Source organism: Antrostomus carolinensis, unplaced genomic scaffold (genome assembly GCF_000700745.2).
Source record: "Antrostomus carolinensis isolate BGI_N321 unplaced genomic scaffold, ASM70074v2 scaffold20841, whole genome shotgun sequence".
In the NCBI taxonomy this organism is placed as follows: Eukaryota; Metazoa; Chordata; class Aves; order Caprimulgiformes; family Caprimulgidae; genus Antrostomus; species Antrostomus carolinensis.
This window is the reverse complement of record NW_010292465.1, coordinates 5445-27760: the sequence shown is the minus strand read 5'-3', so window position 1 is coordinate 27760 and position 22316 is coordinate 5445. Positions and strand designations below refer to the sequence as shown.

General features: G+C 42.4%; 1 protein-coding gene across 2 annotated transcripts in view; it reads left to right on the top strand.

Annotated features, from left to right (window-relative positions):
* The window catches only part of FOXN2 (forkhead box N2), an 18374-nt gene extending 3110 nt beyond the window's left edge, over positions 1-15264 (top strand). Inside the window, exons 2-5 of one of the 2 annotated variants that reach the window (XM_010176980.2) lie at positions 5163-5287; positions 9560-9624; positions 13626-13694; positions 14130-15264. In XM_010176980.2, coding sequence (XP_010175282.1) covers positions 5163-5287; positions 9560-9624; positions 13626-13694; positions 14130-14647 — 777 coding nt within the window. In that variant the 3' untranslated portion in view covers positions 14648-15264. The remainder of the gene's footprint in view (positions 1-5162; positions 5288-9559; positions 9625-13625; positions 13695-14129) is intronic. The other variant, XM_010176981.2, reaches the window with a different exon arrangement.
* The last annotated feature ends 7052 nt before the right edge of the window (positions 15265-22316 follow it).

Below are 22316 nucleotides of genomic sequence, written 5' to 3'. Positions count from 1 at the left end.
CTTCTCAGGTGTCACTTCTTGTAGCGAGCAGCCGTAGCTTGCAAGCTTCTCTGACTGGTTGTGTTGCCTGCAGCCACGCACCTAGCAGTGCCTCTAGGTGCTTCTCTGAGAGGACAAGATAATTCTTTATTTTCTTCCATTTTTTCTTTGTTAATGGCATCTTAATTGTGTCTCAAAGTGAGCACATAGTCAGCTTTCTTCTGTCTCAAGTGCCCGTGGAAGCAGAGGTGCCTGTGGCACCTTGCATGAAAGGAGTATGTTTTACTTTGTAACATCAGGGTAAGAAGGGTTTTAAAGCCTTTCAGATGAATCTGGGCTCTTGTATTGGAAGAGTGTAAATGTCTTCCAGGAGGGAAGGGTCTGTGCCCCCCATCCCAGGGCAGGCTGCTTTCCGACACCTCCCTGGCTATTGCTGCTGGCCATCAGCTACGAAATCATCTCTTGGAGGTCTGGCAGCAAAAGTGGGAAGAGTCTGTCTTCATGTTTGCCATAACACTAATATTTTGGTTTGGACTTCACCTTTCAAAGTGAGTCTCCCGATTTTTCCCGCACTTAGCCACATGAGCTGGCACTGCAGGGCAGTTGCGGGACACCTGGATTAATTTTGGCTGGTGCTAACCTGGAAGAGGTGCTGCAGGAGTGTGCTTGCTGTGCTCTGACTGCTCCTAGACATTGTCCACAAGACCCTGCTGTAGCAGATCTGGAGTTAAAAACCTCCAAGGCACGTGCAGGTGATCCCCCAGCACCAACTCTCTCACTCTGCAGAGCTATTTCCACTGAGCTGCTCCACATCATCCTGCAGATGTAGCTGTGGATGGTCATTCTGTTTGCACACGTATTTGTGTCAGCCACCCAAATAGCTTTCCCCTGTCTGTTGCAGCAGGCTGCGGGTGTTCAGACGTCTGTGATGGCATTCAGCAGAGCTTGAGGGGAGGCTGTCCTTGCTGGGATTGCTGAAAAATGTTGTACATTACAGTTTTCTTTTAATGAGTTGAAGGGCACTGAAGGGAAAGTAACTGCTTTGAGATGTCTTATGAGCCAGCACTGCAGTCAAGAGGAGGAACTTCTCATGCCGTGGAAACAGGATGTACGTACATCAAATCTCTGCCCTGGTAAAACAGACATTACCCTTTATGTGTGCATATGTTGTGGTGCTCCTGTATCTAAGTGGTTTGTCAAGGTGTACCCCAGGTGATAGACTTGGGAGCAAAAATACCCTTTCTTATTAGAGTTGCAGTTGAGCTCATGTCTGCAGTCATCCAGACAAATGAGGTTTCAGTGGGTCTCTGGTAATGGTGGTTGGGAGCTGGAGCTGATGGAAAGCAAGGGGACAGTGCTGGAGCTGGTCCCTGGGACACCTGCTTGCCTTCCAGCCTACCTGCTGTGGCTCTGGTGCCCCTGAAGGTGTGGAGGTGTGATTGTGAGCTAGTGATCCTCAGAAGATCTTGCTAATGCTCTTTACATCTTAAGTACTGTCACATAGCCTTGGAGTTGGGGGGAGAGAGGTTTACAGTGGGATATTGCTTTATTTGAGGGAGAAGTGTCTGATATACGGCATGGGAGGTCATGAAGTGAAAAGGGGTTTGTAGCTGGAAGCCCTGAAGAGTCTCCCTGCTCTTTGCTAGACTTGTTTTTACAGTTGTGGTATTAATCGGTACCACTGGGGAGAAAAGGTGCAAGGAGGCAGGAGCGACATCCACATAAAGCACCAATCTGGTATTCCACTGCCCATGTGGCTGTGGCCCTGCCACTGTCTCCTCTGGAGGTCGGGGGAGACAGGGCTTGAATATCTTCCAAGAGATCTGCCTTTCTTCTTCTTAGTAGTTTCAGGGGTTTTTTTTTTTTCTTCTTTTCGAGTTTATCTTTTTTTTTTTGACAAGAGATGGTGGCAAACAATCTGTGTGGCTATTCAGCTGTTCGGGCAAAGAGCAGGTCCCATCTATAAGCGTGTAGAGGTAGGAGAGAGATGTCTGTTATCTGATAAACCTCTTGGTGAATGTACAATATACCTCCATGCACACACACAATGTTTTCCAGTGGTTCTCCTAGCTCAGGGGGAAGCAGCTGGTGAGAACTGCCCATGCTCAACGGAGCTGGGGCCGCTGCCCAGGGCTGAAGCTCATGGAGGACTCTCTGCAGCGCAGGGACAGGGTTGGAAGGAACCTTAAAAATAATCTAGTTCCAACCCCCCTGCCATGGGCAGAGACACCTTCTACTAGACCAGGTTGCTCAAAGCCTCATCCAGCCTGGCCTTGAACACTTCCAAGGAGGGAACATCCACAACTGCTCTGGGCAACCTGTTCCAGTGTCTGACCACCCTCACAGGAAAGAATTTCTTCCTGATGCCTAATCCAAATCTTTCCTCTTTCATTTTAAAACTGTTACCCCTCATCCTATCATTACATGCCCTTGGACAAAGTCCTTCTCCAGCTTTCTTGTAGGCCCCCTTCGGTCGCTCCTTGGGCTTTCCTCACTGATCTGGTCATGCTTCACTGCTAGCAGAGGAGGGACCATGGCAGGGTGGTGGTAAAGGTAAAGGACAGGGCTGCTCCATGGGGGGCATCTTGTTTCCGACCCATGTTTCTATAATCAAGCCCCAGAACGCTGGGGACTGGAAACTTACTGTTGTTATGAAATAGTCCAGCGCTTGAAAATGCAGGAATTATTGTCCTTGCCAATTTTCTTTATTTGGCTAGATGAAATCCTGCAAGACAAATAAGAAATGTCAGAAAGATGCGGAAGATATGAAAGATCAAAAAATAATCTCAGAACAATTTAACTGCCTGCTTATTTTGAGGTGGAGAGTCAAAACAGTCAGGTGGCTGCTCTGTGCTGACTCTGGAAGGATACTTCGGTAGGTCATAAAGAAAAGTTACACCTACATTTCAGCTAGCACATCAACAGTTGCCCCACTGTTGACATGAAATAGTGTCCTGGTTTGGCTAGGATAGAGTTAACTAATAGTAACCTCCAAAGACTGTTTAGCATTTTGAATTGCCTAGACTTTGTCTTTGCTGGGAGAAATGGCACAGTCTCTTGTTGCTGTGGTTAGTCCGCTGGTTTGTTTTAGAGCTGGATGTATCTGTGTTTTACGGGGTTTCCAGCTCCAGTTGTGCATGGCTTCCCCTTAAAGCATGGCACTAACTTCAGACCTGTGTTGGCTTTCACCTTGTGTCTCTGCTAAGCAGCAGATGTGAGTGCAATGGCACATGTCCCATGGGCATCATCTCTTTTGCTCTATGCCTGCTTATAGTTCAAATAATGGTGGGTGGAAGCTTGGTTTCCCTTCACACCTAACCCAATCTTACTACCCAAAGAAGAAGTCACTCTGTTTATCGCCTCTTGCATTGGACTGAGTGTCTGTATGGCTTCAGGGTGTGCTCTGGTTCAGCTCCCTCTTGCAAATGCCCACGCAACATCACTGTGTTATATTATCAGGGCAGCAAGGTGGTGGGAGTAGGTGGCTGGGAGGATGAAAGAGGGGAACTAACCCCATCCTGGCTGCAGCCCACAGCTGAGCTGAATTAGGCATCAAGTGGAGGTTCTCACCTAAAGTAGCAGATAAAATGGTGTAGAGCAGGGGTGTGCTGGTTTGGGGAAGTTCCTGCTGCTCCCTGAGGGTGAGACCCTCAAAGCTACTGAAAGAGAGGGGGGAAAGGCCAGAGGTAGGCAGTTTTTTACAGGGGAAAAGTAATGAGGTGGCTGGTCAGCCAGGGAAATGGTCCAGCTCTGGGAGAGGCATAAGGAAGGGATCGGGGTGTTAGTCTGTCGTTGAGATGATGGATGGAGCCAGTGGGGAGGATACTCCCCATTAGTACCTAGCTGGCTAAATCATCCTGCTGGTCATCAGGGTGAAGGAATTGGCTGTTTAATTAAAGGTAAGCTTCTTGATAGGTATCTTGTAGGCTGTGCTCAGTTTTAGCGTGAAAAGATGAGTGTAAGAATGATTCAGGTTAAAAAATAACTCTGAGAGATGCTGCAGGTCAGAGATCTTTGTGAAAGGCAGTGGCTTCAAATAAAATTACAGAGTAGCATCTCTCTGATTCTCAGCTGGAGCTCTCTTTGATTTAATTTTTCACTATTGATAGCAAAACATTTCCTCTTTTCAGGAAAAGTCCTGTGACTTAACTAGGACCACAGACTTACATGATTTGTGGGTCTTTTTCAGTCTTAAAGAACTCATGGAGTGTCCATCCATAAAATGGCATTAACACCCCGTTGATACTAGCAGGAGGAGGCCACCCGGCCCCTGTGGGCTCACAAGAAGTGTTCCATGAAGCTTGGGTTTTTGCTCTGAGACTTTTCCCCCAAAAATTATATAGGAAGATCTTCCCGTTCAGGTGTAGAGCTGCCCCATCCTTCTGCCATGTACACAACTGTTTCCCCCCAAAAAACCCAGGACCACTACCTGTAGAGCTGTTAGCTGATCTGTCAGGTCAGAATTGTTTTAAATTTTCCACTTTATGTTTCAAGAACTAGCAGGCTCAAAAAACAGGTTTTTTTCTTTATATAGTAAAAATGTGAAGAAACCCTTGAGAAGAGCAGGAGGTGCTTTATCTTGCTTAACTTTTGGCATATCAAATTTAATATCAAGAATGAGTAGCTCAGTGATGCTTATCTTGTTAGGTGCATCATGAATTAGGTTTTCAGATTTTGAAAAAGTGGGAATAATCTATTTTGTAGCTGTGCACGTAGCAAGTTGCTTTGACAGGGTGTTGCAAAGTTAAATGAGTATGTGGCCATATCTAAGCAAAGGGAAAGGCACTTTGGTTTCTTACTTAGAAACCTGTTAATCAAAAGATCAATTCACTGGTGCCTGGGCAGACACTTGAATTTACAGCTGTATTTAACAAGTGTTTAAATAAGGTTTACAGCTTTCAGTGGGAGAACATGGATGGAAATGGGGCTTTGGAGACACCATCCCAAGCTGAAAGACAGGTGCTTCCATCCCATATAAGGAGGGTTTGGGGACTATACACTCAGTTTGGGAGCGTCTGCTTTCCACGCAGGGGTCAGAGCTGCCTGAGGATGAGGTACGCCGGCTGTACGGTGCTGGATGCCTACGTTATTGCACCGTGCTGCATCTTGGGAATATTAAATTAGATATGACTGCAACACCCTGGCCCCTGGATTTTCTAATTTTCAGTATTTCTTTCTTGCAGGTGAATGGAAAAGGTTCATTATGGTGTGTTGATCCAGAATATAAACCTAATCTTGTCCAAGCACTGAAAAAGCAGCCCTTTCCCTCAGCACTTGCATTTTATACTCCGCCAGCGTCACCACCAAGGTAGGTGAAATTTCTCGTCTGAGTAGGGCGTGTGGTCACGTTATTCCACCCAGCAGAGGAAATGCCGATGCAAATGTTGATGTGCTGTTACCGGCTGCCACCCCAGAGAAGAATTTGAGTGGGGCTTAGGTGAGATAGGCTAGATGAGGTGGGGAGATGTAACAAGCTCAGGCTTCCCAGATAGCAGATCTGGGGTTCCTATCCCAGTTGTCTTTGTAACTGTGGGAGAGTTTAAAATAAGGAGGTCGGGGCTGTGCTGGGTGCTTACTGGTGAGCCCCGTTTCTCTGGAGGTCAGGCAGTCCCAGGAACTGGAGCAAAATCCTCCTTCAAGCACAATTCACCAGGACTGATCTAGGGTGCCTGGTGCTGCTAGCTTGGAAGGAGGTGTCTGTCTTCTCCTGTAAGTCACTCATCTGGATATAAAATTTATATATTCTATACTGTTGTCAAAAACAATCAACTTCTCTATGATCTGAAGTGCTTAGAGAGTCTGCTCTGAGAGAGGGGTGTCTTTCTCCAATGCTGCTAAAAGCATTTTGCGGCAGGAATGGGAAGAACAACCTTTACCATAAACATACTCTGAGGTGGAGCATGCAAGACTTCTGAAATCAGGGCTTCCTCATCCGGCACATTTTAGGATTAGGCAATAGCTTTTGGAGAATTTGAAGTCAATGTCATGTGTCCTCAGTAGAGGAAGAGGAACAGCAGCTGGGTCAGCCTGTAGAGGTGGGACAGAGAGGAGGAGGAGGAGGACAGAAAGCAGAGAAGAACTGGTTGCTGTTGGTGAGCTCAGTTGTTAGGTAGGCACGTGGCCGGTTTATCTAGTTCAGCAAAGAATTTGGGTGAGATAAGAGATAATTAAGGTCTCTGTACATTGCCCTATGCCTTAACCTTACTGTGATGAGTTTTTATAACAAACAGGAGGAACTGGGATTACTGGAGCAGGATGTAAAACTGATAGCGTTGAGCAGATGTTTCTAAGGGTCCAACGGACGTTGACCCTGGGCGCTGGCACCCCCGTGCAAGCCTTAGCTGCCTGGCAGCAGGTGAATGCGTGGCCTGGGCTCTTCCAGGTGGGCTTGTAACCTGTGAGATGTAAAAGTGATCTCTGACTTTCCAGCTGTCTTGAGCTATAGAGGGTCATCTCAGGTTTGAATGGCTGGGCAGAAATGTCCTGTTTTCCAGGTTTCTACTGGAACGGGGGCATTGCTAAAATAACTCTGATGTGAAATTGGATGGCTGGTGGTATTGTCAGGCTTTGTTTTATGAGAACAAAGATTGTTGAAACTATTGTAATTAGACTCTAGGTGATAATGTTTTTACGAGCATTAATGTTTCTATGTAAGGGCATGGACTTCTGTTTTTCAGTACAACTCAAGTGAGGGTTTGGTCCTTGAAAGCTTTGTTAACACTGTATCTATGTTAACATGCTCAAATTTTAAAGTTTGGGGAATAATACAGATGAAAAGGGACCTCTGGATGTTGTCTGTCCAGAGAGAGGAGCAGAGGATCGAGACGGACACAGCCTTGAGCAGGTTGTTCAGAGCTTTGACCAGTTAAGCTTTTAATATCTCCAAGGTCTTCAAGATTAGTCCGAGGATACAAGCATTGAGGTATGATTTACCTAGCTGGTATAAATACAATGTGCTGAAATTGGGTATAGGGAAGGAGAGATTTTATCTGAACGCTGAAGTGCTTGTGAGATCAGGACTTCAATTTCAAGCTGTTGTTTTCAATAACTTTTTCCCTTCACTGAAGGACTAGTCATACTTGCCAACAATCACAATTACAAGGAAATCCTGGTCCTAATGAAGCCACATGGCAAAATTCCCACTGATTTCCATAGGTGAAGGACTTGGCAGTGCTTGTATTTGTAAGGACAACAAAATGAAAACAGCATCTTAGGACACCTGACTTTTCCCTAGTGAAAGCTGGTTTATTTTCCTTTAATAATAGAAACATTTGTAGGACTTTCACTCATGCACAGAAAAAACAGATTTCTGTTTTTCCCTTCCATGTTGAAAAATTATTGGATTAGATTTAAATTCTGGTTCAATTTTGGGGAAGGGCCCCCACGGGACTGCCTTGTGTGTGGAGAGAAAGAGAAAGCCCAGAAGCATAGCTGGAGAGAGGCTGGAAGGACTGTCCAAATTTAGCTACAGGGTGATGCTACAGTTTGACTGTGAGAGTCTCTGAATTTTTCTGTGGGAGGGCTTGTGTTCATAATTATTTTACAGTGTGTTAGATGGGAATATACCTATCATTCAGCAGCATTTTAAAATAAAATGTAAAGTGTTACTTTGAGCAGAAGCTTTCCAAAGCTGTAATCTGTGTCTAGTTAAACTGACATTTGTATTATCATCGGTGATTGGCATCACTGGTGCATTTTGTTCCTTCACAGCTTGTTCAACAAGTCGGCACAAGGCCCCTGGCTGCATTCTGTTTCCAGTACTACATGTATTATACCCCTGGGCTCCGGGGATGGCCAGGGTCCTCATCTTTCAAATACCTTATGTGTAGCCTGTCTTAATCAATACTAAGCATGAATTTGCTGTAGGAATGTTCTGTGTGGATAAGATTCTTGAAGGATCTGAGCTGAAGCGAAAGGGTGGAGATGTTTAGCATCTCTTTGTACAATTTACCTGCAGACTGCAGAGCCAGCTGTGTTGGGGTGGGTCCATTGCTCTCCTTGTGACTTTTTAATTATTATTATTTTTAAATTTTTCCCCCGTTTTTTGGATCTATTCCCTTTGCACTCCATCACCCCCACAAGAAAACAAACCAGACAGTGAACTCAAGTTTTGCATCTTTGCACTGAACTCCCCTGGATCTTTTTCACATTGGGAGGTGCTTAAATATTACTCTTATTTTCAGTAGCTTAGGTTACCAGCGCCAGGTAGGCTGCAGTGCTGCAAGAGCTCCTTACATAGCTCAGATGATGCATTTCAAGCTTTTTTTAAAAAAATATATATTTTTTTCCCTCCTGCACTACACCAACATTTGGAGCACTTTAACAACGGCCAGCTGAGTTTGGATACTATGATGGCAAGTTGGTTGGAGCAGCAAGAATATTAAATGGGCACCCTTCATAAATAGCTGTGCAGAGTAGCTGATCTCAGGGTTGTTAAGGTGTGTGCAGCCACAGCAGCAGTGAGTGACAAATATTTTGTTCAAAATTCAACTTAAAGAATGAAGATTTTAGTTTTAAGAAGGTATTTTAAAAACTGAAGTAATTGTTTGGATTTTAATTAATGATCAAGACCAGTAATTTAAAAAAAAATATAAAGTACTTAGCAGCTCTGTTATTTTTAGGGGGATTTGTGGCCATGCTTTATTTTGGAAATTAAAGATGCATAAATATGATAAATGTAAAAGATAAACACATCTTAGTGATAGAAATCACTCCATTCATCCTGTGAGGCTGCTGTTACAGGTGAATTCTGGAAATTCTGCTCATCACCCTTTGAATTCTTCTAGCGATAATATAATAGATGCATATTGCTGCGTTTCATGCAATTTTAATAGTTGTGTACTATTTCTGTTGTATTTATTTCTAACTGTTTGCTAGTAATTTATAATGAACTGATTAACTAGGGCTGGGTGTGTAGAAGAAGACCATGTGAAAGCTTTAACTTGCTATTCTGTTAGGTATTAAGTGGTACTTTGCCAGGTGCAAAGCTGGTCTGGTAATGCAAAAAAGCAGACTGCATCACTAAACCAGCCCAGCTTTAGAACTTTAAAAATTAGTAGATTTCTTGTTTTGTTTTGGTTTTGTTCTTCCCCAGCTTTTTGTAGAACACTACCTTTCATTTTTGTTAATCTCCCACCGCTATTTTGAAGAGCAGACAGACACAACTGTTTCTAGCCTATTCTGTTGCTCCTGGGCTCTAAGCGTCCCCATATGAGCTAATGTGTTGTTCATATTTGTGTTTTACTTACTAAAAATATCTATCTTTGTTTAAAATCTAGCCTTTAGGCAGGTACATAAAATCTGTAGAAGTGAGTATCTCTTGCCAACAAGACTTTTGCTTAGTGTGTGTGTTTTGAGATGTTTTCTGAACACTGATGATGGCTTATAGTGCTACATAAACCATCAACCAATGTGTCAAGCTGTCTGCTGAGGGCAATAGAAATTGCTTGTCCACCAAACTGTAGCGTTTGGGTTGGTTTTGTTCTTACCTTTGTATGATCATAGTATTGTGTCTACTATACTTTGTACAAATCATTTGGCTAATTAAGGCTTGGCTTTGACTTGTTGAATTTCTTTTCAGTAGGTCAGCGTCCCCTCCCTACCTAACTTCAGTTCTTCAGCAGAATCATGGCCGATCTCTCAAAGGTAAGCCTTTAATTTTCTTTTGCTCTGTTCCCCTGGTTTTAGTCACAAGCGTGTACTGAAGTCCAGCTGGTGTTGTGTACGGACCTGCTCTGAAGGGTCTGCTAGATTATGAAACAAACTGAGGTAGCAGATCACACACTTATTATATTAGCCACTCGTGTATTAAGTTTAAATACATAAAATGCATTTCAAGATGTAACAGGGGCCATCTTGTTCTGCCAGCAAAGTATTTAGTAGACATCAATCCCAAATATGATCTAATTAACAGAATCACAGAATCACCTAGATTGGAAAAGACCTTTAAGATCATTGAGTCCAATCATTAAAGGTGCACTTAAAGAATGAATAGTTCAGTAGAAAACCAGTCTGAAAACTACATATCTCTACACTAGTTTTATTGGTTACTGAGAACAAAAGGTAGCAAACTTTAATGTATAAAACTTGGGGATGTGGCCACAGGAGTGCCTTAAAGTTGGTTGTTTTTGATACAGGTGGGTGGGAGAGCATGACAGGATTTGCTTTCATGGAACAATTCAGAGGAGTATTTCACAACTGTGTGATACTTTTCACTCGCTTGCCAAAAAGTTGGCGGTAACACAAGCTGGTGTTATTGCCAGTGTAGTTATGCAGGAAGACCTAAGTTCAGTTAACAGAAACCAAAACTTGGTGGAGAAAGATTGGATCAGACCAGGTCATGCTCAGGATATTACTGTGGATGAGTGATCTCTTCTAGCCATGGCAGGAACTCACTGCCAAAACTCACTTCCCTGTCTAGCAAGTTAAACATCATTGTCTGTAGGTGATGTTTCAGAAGGTGCCCATCCCTCCTGGTTGTCCCTGCAGTAGCTGGCACCGCTGTTCTGGCAGTTGTTTGACACTTACATACCTGGGTTTTGGGGGGGTTTTTGGTGTTTATTTTCAGGGAATCCCTGCTGAAGTGCAGCACTGCTTGTCTTTCTGGCAACTCCTTCCTCAGCCCACTGGGATATACCTACTCTTACAGGTCTTAATGAGCGTTAGAGTAACAAGGACTTGGCCAGAGTTCTGTCCTAGGGGTTTCTACTTTTGCTTTCCATGATGAAACACAGACAGCCAGATTCAGATTTAAAAAAAAAAAAAAAAAAAAAAAGTGACTTTAAGATGAAAATTTGTTTTTCATTGACAGTCAAATGCAAATAGAAGTAGCAACAGCTGCTGAAAAGAAGGTGGTTACTTCATTTTGTACGCCTTCCTGTGTAATTTCGTTTAGGTTCCTGCTTTGGCAGAGGGATTGGACTGGATGATCTTTTGAGGTCCCTTCCAATCCCCAACATTCTGTGATTTTCCCATATGTACTTTTAAAATATTTTTCTTCATTTTAAAACATTTTTGTGGGCCTTGGTACCAAGAGGGAGCTAGACAGCATGCTGGGATATGGCAGCATTTCTTTAGAAGCCTGTTGAGCGCAGGTCTTGTACCTCAGTAATAAAGCTTAATCCACTGAAGGCTTATCCTCATTAAAAATAGTCATTTTTTTAAAAAGTTTGGAAAAGTCAATCATGCTCTTTTTTAAAAGGGTTGATCCCAAGAAAAAAACAATCGTGTTAATTTGTTGTAGAGGAGTATTGCTAAAGCTCTTTCAACAGGATAATAAAAAGCCACCAGTGAAGTAGGACTTCAGCAGCATAGCAGACATCCAGCTCTCTAGTTTTGCTAGCGCAGTGGGCTGTTGAGGTGAGAAGGTTACTTACAGTTTCTGGCCACAAATCTGAAATATTGGTTAGACAGCAAAGCCAAGGTATTTTAAAGACCGAGCAGCAGCCTGGTCCACAAGATGATGATTACCACAACCACATCCAGATGGAGGTTTTACGGTGGTACCTGGCAGCAAGGAAGCATCCTTGGCTGGCTGGCTGGCTGCTGCAGGGCTGCTGGGTCTCCTCTAGCCGCAGGACTGCAGGAGGAATATGTTTCCTTGGGAAGACCCGGGATTCTCAGAGCTTGTTAGAGAATACAAGAAATCCTGCCACTCTTAATGGTTTTGCTGGTATGGCCTATGACAGGCTTGGAGGTTGCCAGTCTGATGGTCAGTACTGCACTTGGCTACTCTGGAGGTGCCAAAATGACGTGTATCTGCTCTCATTTAATTTCTGCATCTTGGTGAACATGTTCAGCATCTCCCTGGCATTAGAGGAAAGCCATTAATGTTCCAGGGGTTGTATAGGGCAGCTGTTGTGCAGATGAAAGAATTCCTTGCAATAAGGTGCTTCCTCAGCCATTCTGCTGGGCAAGCATAAATTTGGGACATACTGCTTTATCGAGGACAGCAATTGCAAATGGAGCCAAAGCACGTCAACGGTGACGCAGAGCACTGCTAAGAAGTCACTGCAGAAGTGTTTCTTCTCTTTCTTTTTTTTTTTTTTTTTTTTTTCAATTTCTTTTTGTCAGTTGGATACATAAATTTACCCCCTGTAAATTCAGGGGTTCTATTTCATCTTCAAATTTCTCCTTAACCAAGATGAGGTTAAGGGCAATTATATATGATAAGGCAGCCAAACTGACAGTTCTGCAGTCCCCCTCCCACTACTAACCCTCCCCTCAAATTCAGTAACATAGTTAATACATTAATGGGGGCTGAGGGGGGGAAAAATGCCAGCAAAAATGACATTGCTGATGTTTCACTTTGGCAATTCCCAGTTCCAGTTCAACAGGACTGAGAGCCCGTTCTCCTTGCTGCCAGCACCTTCCAGCCCTGCTTCCCCACTTACCGCTCATATGTACATACATCTCTACACCTTGGATGGGGTCTTTTGGTCTGAGACACCAAGGTTCTTGTGAGAGCCCACTGTCTCTTTCTCCTCTTTTGCCTGGTTAGCCCAGGATATATCCAGCATATGTATACATACTGTGTGTGTGTGTGTGTGTGTGTGTGTTTATATATATGTATACATACAGTGTGTGTGTGTGTATATATGTATACATACAGTGTGTATATATACACACACACACACACACTATATATATACACACACTATATACATATAGTGTGTATATATATATTGTAACTATATATATAGTTTTATATATATTATAACTATATATAGTGTTTTTATATGTATATAAAACACTATATATATAGTTTTACATGTTTCTCTCCTGTATAAAGAATCTATAGCCTGTCTCTCCATCATCCACAGCTGACATGAGCAAAGGAGGACCTTGGTTTTCCTCTTTTTTAAACTGCATGAGTGTGTCCTGAAATGAGTGGGGAAAGGCGTGCTTGTTTCTTTTCCTTTTCACCTGATTTTGGCTACAAATGTCACTCTTTGCTATAATATTCTCAAGGTGCCCTTTTGGAGATGTAAGCAGTGCACTCCGTGCAGCAAAGGATGGCGTTTAACAGCAGCGCTTGTCGCCATAGCTGAAAGCACCACAGTTCACCCGAGCCTTTTAAAGTGCCTATTTATTATTTAGATCCCCAGGCTTTCTAGCTCGAGCAGTTCAGTGCCCTTTCCCTGCTTGTCTTCTCGATTTCTTCCGTTTGACTTGTTGTTAGTGTGAAAAATACTGCAGCAGGAGAGAGGTGTGCTGAATTAGTGCTGCGTTAACGGGCACCTTCGTTCCTCAGCCTTGCGTCTTCATGTCACCAGGGTATGAAGCTGCTGAGATGCTTTGCTCTGCCATGTGCGTAATCTTTCTCTCTCAGCCGGTACAAACAAAAGCCACTTGTTGATAAGTATAGCAACAGCATCGTCATATGAATGTCTAGTTAATGTCGATGATTCTTGGCTTCTGCTTTGGTAAGTGCAATGTGAGAATTCAGCTTTTGAATATCAAGATACGAGACTGTTCTGTAACTGTACTGCACTGTGTAAGAGTCATGCTCTGAATTTGTACATTTTTTTCCCACTTGCTCTTTATTTTCGGCCAATATATGTAAATATATATTCTTTGTATGTTCTAGGCACCTAATTTGGTTGGGCTTACCTGAGATCTAACCTTTTGCTGCTTCTCCTTCACAGAATCCGATATTGATGCTGCTACTGCAATGATGCTATTAAATACTTCCATTCAGCAAGGGATGTTGGACTGTAAGCATAAGCCATTTTTTATTCTTTCTTCTCTACCCAGTAGCTAAACTAGAAAGTTTCAGGAAATGAGTATGGTCTAGTTCCCGAATAGTACAAGCAGTCAAGAAGCAATTCTGGTTTGATTATTCTTTCTGTTAGCATCAGGGTTTTATAGAACCATCTTCCTCCCCCCTCCCCCCAGCTAATTTTGTTTTTCCTGTCAAATTCTTCCCCTCCACTCTTTGTGCTAGATAGTAATGAGACTTTCTTAGCTACTTCTCTGTTTCTCCAGCTCCTAGTTGTGATTAGCTGAAGACTGTTGTCCTCTGTGGATAACAGGAAATGTGCACAAGCTATTACGACCCTTAAGTGCTCACGTTCAGCTTACTTTGCAGTCAGCCAGCCATAGTGTGCTCATTTGCAGTATTTGCTTACTGACAGATCTTGTTTTAATAGGTGAGAAACCTCAGCCTCTGAAGACACCTAAGAAGAGGAGTTACGGCAGTGCATTCAATCCTCCCAGTTCCATAAATCTGCAAGAAAATGATTCTGCAGCCACCAATATTGATCCAAAGGAGGATCACAACTACAGTGCCAGCAGCATGGGTTCCCAGCGCTGTGCTTCTAGGTCTAGCGTGTCTTCCTTGTCTTCCCTTGACGAGGTGTATGAATTTATCTCCAAGAGCAGCCATGATGGAAGCGATGGCAGCGAAGGATTTCACAGCGAAGTGGATACAGACGTTGACTATGAAGATGATCCTCTTGGAGACAGTGGATATGCATCACAACCTTGTGTAGATACCTCTGAGGAAAGTCAGCCTAGCAACAAAGCACTCAAGGAGTTACGTCAAGAAATTGATGAGGAGTTGAAAGAAGCAGCAGGGTCTCTGCTCCACCTTGCTGGCATCCAAACGTGCTTGAGTTCCTTAATAAGTACTGCAAAGACCCACTGTCACAAGCAAAGGAAAAAATAGTATGTTTGTCAGTGTTGAATATATACATATATTTTTTTTAATTGTGGCAATACTCTTCTACTTTTACCCTTCACAAGGGAGATCAAAGCCATAAGAGGACTCATTGCTTTTTTATTTTTGGCGCTAACTATAATTTAGCCATTTATTTTTAAATCACTGCCTAAAAAGAAAAAAAAATATTTAATCTTCTCAAATTAGAAGAGATGCATGACTTGTGAAAACCGGAAAGCATACTTCTCAATAATAGCGCTTTTTTTTTCTTTTTAATAGTTGATTTATTTTTCTTTTTCCCCCCAGAGATATATTTGTTCAGATGCACATTGTGGATCATATTTGCATCTCTGCTGGCCCCATCTGCAGAGGTGAATTTTGCTCTAAGGGCTCTGACTTCCATGGACAGGATTAAAAAGGAAGAGGAAAAAAGGAAAAGGGGAAAAAAAGGGTTCTGGCCTTGGTTGCCTCCTCCCACTCATCCCCTCGTCACTCTTCTGAGACAGGTCCTGTGGAAACGCTGGTGAAGCAGCTCCGAGTGGCTGCAGTTCTCAGCCCGTCTGACACAGCGTCTGAAAACCTGTAGCACTCCAGGAGCTGTTTTCACAGCAAGATGCTAAGTACCCCCTGGAAGAGTGGGCATGAGGGGTAGCTGAGGTGGGTACCACCCACAGTTTTCTTTTTTAACTCCTTCCCCCATGTCTGCTGTGTGCAGGTCAGACTCCTGAAGAAAAATAGGGTGGGGTTTTGGTTTTTTTTCCTCTTAAGACCAATTGCCCTGGTTTTGGGCGGGGTGGGGGGTGGTGTCCTTTTCATGCAGATGCATGTATGCATACATGCACCATGGATGTAGCCCACAGGGAAAGCTGCCACTTGCCAGGTTTGATGTTGTCCTTGTGTTACCACCACTGTTGAGTATGTAGTAGCTGTGTAGTCCTGCAACATCTACCTTTCTGCTCCCCTTTACTGATTTGGAGGGAAAAGAGAACCCAACAGTTGAAGGTGGTGACAACATGGACGAGATGGAGGCTTTGGGTGTCCTTGGTGGTGAGTGGCTGCTGAAAAGGGCACATCTTACCCCTTACCTCAGACAAAATAGAACAGCTTACTTTTGGATCAGTGAACCCTGAACTGCTTTTGGGATTTTTGCCCCTCCCCCCCCAACACTCATTGTTCTTGTCACATGGGCTGTCCATACCTTTTGTTTCCCAGATCACTGTGCCTTGTGCTGTGTGAGTCCGATCAGCCTCCTGCCACGCTTATGGGGCATCTACAGGGCGAGGCTAGGCTGTAGCCTTTGGATGTACATCGTAGCTCAGGAGGACCTCTCTGTTATGGGAAGAAATTTTTTCACAATTCATTTTTTGCAATAAAAAAATCTCTTTATAGTTTCCAGACATCCTTTGGCCAAAAATCTTTTAGTGGTATGGTGAACTGTTTTCCTCTTTTTTTTTTTTTAATTATTTTTTTATTTTTAAATTCTAAAATCAGTGGTGATTGCTTACATCTTCTTGTAGGTGATGGCTTTTTTTTTTTTAATTTTCTGTTCAAAAATGGGTAAACAGTTCTGTTGAAGTGGGTTTTAACAGTACTGTAAGTATAAGGATGCCTTAAGTGTGTTGCAGAATTGTATACAACTATCAAAGGTCATCTTTCCTGTTTCCAAAAGGTAGCATGATGTGCCATAAATATTCTCCCTAACATGTGAAGCTGTTGCTTCCAGCAAGTGTTGGGCAAGCTGGTTGACAATTAGAAGCAGAGCCACCTAGGAAACCAACATCCACTGTTTTGGTTGTTGAGAACAGTGCTGGATTCAACCAAAAGTTAACCTTTCCCTAACGGGGTATTTTTCTGGCTGTTTGGAGGCCTTTCTTAGATCAGTGTAGGGGTTTTTTTGTTTTGGTTTGGTTTTTGTTTTCTTATTTGCCAGTCTCTTCATGAATACTGCCATAAACTGTCTACTTTAAATACCAACACAGCCATGCTGCTGAAGGTCTGTTGCTCTGAGGGCATGTTCCAGTGCCTCTTGAAGACAACTGTGGTGCTCCCGCTGACTCAATGGCTGTTGGATCAAGCCTGAATTATTTGAAGCTCTTTGTGTTTTGGAATTTAAAGCCAATATTTTTTTTAAAGCACAAACACTAGGAAAAAAAGTTGTGGGGTTTTTTTTCCCAATTACTTCAGTTTTAAGAATAATCTGTTTTATTTCTTGAAAGGGAAGAAAAGTACTCTGCTGCATTCGTGCTTTGTGTCAACACCCGTTAGCCTACACCCGTAACAGGGCAATGTCTGTGCAGATGTGTATGTCTTCTGGATATCACAAGTGGTGCATTAGCCAATTAGATCTGATATCAGATGTGTTACTGTTGGATAGTAGGAGTAAAACATGCTGTTTAAAGGAAAATTAAGTACCAACGCAGTGGTTCTTAGGATTTTGGGATGTGGAGAAGTGAATGCTTGGTGGAACTGCTTTATGCTCACGGGTTGCTTTTGTACCTTGACGGAAAACTGTGAAGGGCAGAGTTTGTGTCAATGCAAAAACGAGGATACAGCTACACAGACACTGTTAGCAGTCTGGGATTTTGCTCGGTGCCGTGGTTTCAGTTGCACACTGTTGAAGAGGGGTACTGCCTGGCTCACGCTGAAGGTGGTTGCAGCTTTTCTGTAGCTTCCAGTGAAAGCTGGATCAAGGTCCAAGTATTCTGGAAACTGTGGTTGTAGTCGGCTCTGTGGTTCGGTTTGGTTCTGAATTATGTTTTTTGCCTCAGATAAACTTTGAGGAGGTTAATACTTACTAGGAGTGTGGCCATGCTGCTGTTAACCCTGCAGTTGGTGATAATGACTTCAGCATTTCTGAAGGGATGGGGCTGGGGTGCTTACTGTGCATTTAATTACCATATGCAACAAGCAATAAAACCATACTAATCAGAAGTTAGCAGGTAAAGCTGCATCCATCCTTACAGCTTTCAGCTCAGGAGAACTGGAACTGTGGAAGGGGGGAAGCAGGGCCATGCTCTGCACACTTTCCCATCTCCTTCCAAAGGAAAAGGCAGCCGATCTGTGCCCCTGACCTCTTCCACCATGTTGTCCCTTGCCTCTGCCCACGTGTTTTGGCGGGTCAAGGATGCCAGCTCTGTTGTGGAGCACTCCTCTTGGTAGTGGGAGAGTAGCTGCCCTTCCTTTCACTTACGTACCTAGCACTGGGTTTGGGTTTGTTTGCCACCTCAGTTAGAGACCCTGGTGTATATAGTATAAATGGAGTATAATTAAAAGTTATTTTGATTGTTGGGTTTTGTTTGGTTTTGTTTCTTTTTTTTTTTTAAGTGACATATGTAAAATGTTCATGCCAATGGTTGACTTGGATATATTTTGGCAAGAAGAGTATTAATGAACCATATTAAATTCTTTAAATACAGTGAAGAAGTGTATGAGAGTCATGCACAAGGGAGGCTGCTCCGTTCAGGATCAACCTGATGTGAATACTGTTCAAACTTGTATTGGCCTTTCACATTCCAGTACTAAATTACTGCTTTTGCAAAAGTAACATCAAACGTTTTAAAATCTGACTGTAAAATGGAACTTGTGTGGTTTGCAACTTTTCATCAGCCTGAAAAGTAAGTACAAGCTTTGGTTAAAGCGAAGTACGCTCATACACGTTAATAATGGTGTAGTCAAAATATTTATTGAAAAGAAAAGGTAGAATATTTTAAATGTTGCACCTGCCATTATATCTTAAAGCACATTCTTCACACCTAACTGCCAGTGCCATTATCAAGTCTGTTTTATAAATGTACATTTCTTCAAACTAAAAAGTGCATAATTAAAAGTATTATGTTACTGCCATATAGTGATATAAAACATTTTATAATTGCCAATTCATTGTAACTATTATTTATTTAAAAGTGAATTGTAAGAATGCTTTCTGATCAAATGAACCAGAGTTGTTTTTAAACCGTTCCCATTAGCTTGTTTCTAATGTAGCATAAGCAATGTCCTTGGGTTTGTTTAGAATAATTTTGCCAGTAGGTGACCAATTCTAACCCTTTTTCCTCCAGTTTAGTCCTTTACTCGTTTTGAAAACGAATTACAGAAGTTTAGTTTTTTGTATGCTAATCTCTGTTAATTAAAATGTTTATAAAGTTTATTTTTACCAAAGAGATGCAATTCATTATGACAAAATATTGCAGAATAAACTTTGTTTTATAACATTTGTGACTTTTCTGCCCACATTTTTCATTCAGATGATCAAAGGGGCTTTTCTAAAATAAACAGCATTGCAAACAAAGCACTGTGTTCTCTCTTTATCTACAGACCCTGGTCTCGGGTGGTGCTCCAGGTCCCCTACCTTGCCATTTAAATCTCTTCCACAAGACTGGGCTGGTGTAAAAAGCCAAATGTGTAATTCATTGCAGGTCTTGGCTTGGTTAAGACTGTTGTGTGCATGTGCAAGTCGCCTGTACAGTAACAGAACCCTGTCAGTCCACAGTAGGATTTGCTTACAGTTGAGTTCACCCGTAGCTAGCCCGTAATATTCGAAGAGCATCTTAAGGCAAAGATTTTTCCCTTTAAACTGGAAGTTGAAGTATGTTTTGACATCTTACAAATTGCTGAAATACTGCTGCAGACCTTTTGTCTTCCTGTGCAAAGCAGTTGTTTAAACAGAAATAACTGATCTGTTTCTGATGAAACACCTGTGATTATTTGCCGTTCTGTATCCATACTGCTGTGGCTAAGTTGCTTATATGATACTCAAAGATCCACAGTGTAGTAGAGGACAGGTAATTAAAAAAATGTGTCCCTGGATAAAGCTGCATAGGTCTTGTTTGGTATTTTTTCAGTATTTATTTTTCTTTAGATATGATTTACAGCATCTGTTGTTGGGTCTTTGTATATAAGGTGGGAACACTCCCCTCCTCACTAGCTGGAATGAAATACTCCCCATCCCACTTTCCACTTGCCTCAGCTTTCCCCGTGAATGCACGTACACACGTGTGTCCTTCCAGTGCCTGAGAGGCCGATGTAACAGGGGAGGGAAACAAGATATGACATGATGCTTATCTCTTAAAACCAGACGTTGGTCCATTTATTTATTTATTTATTTTACTCTACTAGTATCCCTGAGTTAAGTTTCCTCTGTAGGATCTGATGGAAATACAGTTTCTTTTGCAATGCTTGAACTGATACGGTAGATTTTAACAAAGACTTGGATTCATCACTGTATCAAGTAATATTTAAATCATAAATTACCGAATACATATGTGCTATTAATATCTCTGATTTAGTGTTCATGTTAATATACTGATAAGAGAACAACTGCTCTCCTTAGTTTGGGCAAAATCACAGCTATGTATCATATGTTAATGATATCTTTCTAATTGTTATTCACTACATTGTGCTAAGAGAGCCTTAAATTGGTTGTTAAATTTCCCAGGAGTGTTTTCCTCTGTATGGAGCCACAGCTCTTGAAATAAAGCGTTAACTGAAGCAATTACCCACTTACACCAGCTGTATTTTAAGGACATTTGTTGAGGAAATACTTAATAGATTAGATTTATTTTGCAAAAATGGCTGTCTAAATTTGTCACAGATTATACTTTCACAGATCTTGAGCTTCTAGATACCTGTAAGTGTTCTCAGTTTGAGTAGTCTCAGTAAATACATGATCTGGCTTGCTTAGAGGTAATCACATATGAGTATTAGTCCAGCAATGTTCCTGTGAACTTCTACAGCATATTTGGACATAGAAACTCTCTTCCCTGTTTTTACCTACGAGAGTCATTCTTGCACCTGAGGTGGCAAAGCAGTATTTCCTCTGCTTGAATTTTAAATCTTCAGATCGGCTGGGTTTCTTGTTCTCCTTTTTCTTCCAGAAGGCTCTCTTGAAAGCTACCTGCTTCTTACAGTTACAAACTACTTACAGCCAACGTAAGATTATTAACTACCCTCTGCCAGTGTTAGTTTAAACAGCTCTTGGTTAAACATCAGAGTGTTTTCCTATTGCATCAGTACAAAAGCAATCCTTTCCTTCCTTGGGCTCTTGACTTATTAAACAAACCAAGATTATTTGGTTTCTGTTTGAAAGACATGATCTTCATTCCTCTTAACCACTTTTCTGTACATCAATTCCACTTTGATTTCAGCCTGCTGGCACGTGTGTGAGAAGAGCTACAGACACTCTTGTGAAGTGCTGGTGCTTTTTGTAACCTGCCCTTAAAAACCTTCCCTGACTTTGCAGCACCTCTCTTTCCTGGTATGTCCTAGGCTTGTCATGGCATTTACCGTGGTCACATACAGTCAACTAATCCTGTTATCAACGAATATGTCCATGTTTTTGTTCTTTTCTTGTCACTGCCAAATGGTGAGGCCCCAGTTGGCAGAAAAAGGTGTTAGTTCGTGACCAGGAACTTGATTTAATGACATCTGTCCTGATCCTGACTCTTTGTGATCTTTCCTGGAACTCCCTTTTGGCACAGCCAAAGGAAGAAGGACAAGGTTTATCAGTCATGATATGTATTTCATCAATGCGTGTTGCCGCTCAGATAATTTTGCAGTCATCTACAGGGTTGAGGGGTTTTTGTTTAAAACAGTGGGGACACGTGAAAGGTGCCTTTGCCTCATGTCTTAATAAGAAGGAGATGCTACGTTTGCCACCGTCACACTTCATTTGAGTCATCGGAATGACTGCCCTCAACTAAGTACTTCTCTGTGCTCTTTCAGCATTCAGAGAAGGACATCTTGTTTCTTAAAACTAGGGATCGCTACTCGAGTGTTGCTCTTATGCTGGTTGCCATAATCTCCGTTGCCATAATCTCCATTGCCACAGTATCTTGACTTTCCAAGCCCCAATAAGCAGCATACAAATTGGACTGAATACCTAATTTCTGTATCCATCCCAAAGATGCTGGTAGCAATTAAGTACTTGGGTATTCTCATGCCTGGAGAGGCAAGCAGGTCCCCATCAGACCAACCTCAGAAGCACTGATGTGCTTACGTGCTTTGCAGTTAGCAAGCAGGCGTTCAGAACAATCTCTGCAGGTGCCTACATCAACCTTTATGCAGCATCAGTTTTAAAAATAGATTTTGTGCCTCAAAGGCTTTTCTGTATTTAGTTAACTTGGTTTCTTAGAAAGATCCAGTAAATTCCCAGTTGTTTTAAATGCTAAAATTAGCTCAGCAAACTAAACTTTCAGTTATTTTCTGTAAGGGTACATTTTATTCTCTCACAAGCTTTGTGCGTGTTTTCCAAACTGCTGGTGGAGGTTTCCATGCTCTGAATACACAGTCGGACCTCCACAAATTACAGACCTTTTGTTTTTCTTTTGGCTCTCGGTAATTTGAGCAGATTAAAAATCCAGATGTTGAGTTTCACTGTGGTGTGCTGGCTGAAGTGACCTGCTGTTTCACACAGACTCTACGAGCCCTTCCACGGGGCGGGTAAGGTGTGGGCAGAGCCCAAGCCATTGCAAAAGAAAAGGTTTCCTTAAATCTTTGAGTGGCCACACAAATGTGGGTATGAACGCGATTGCCTTATATGCTACCTTAAAAAAAATGATGTCACCTTGACCCAATCATAACCCATTTTCTGTGAGCATTATGTTAACTCCCCAGAGAAGCATCCGCTGAGTGACAGCAGCATCCCATGCAGCCGTTGCTAAGCGACAAGATTCAGCTTTCAGCA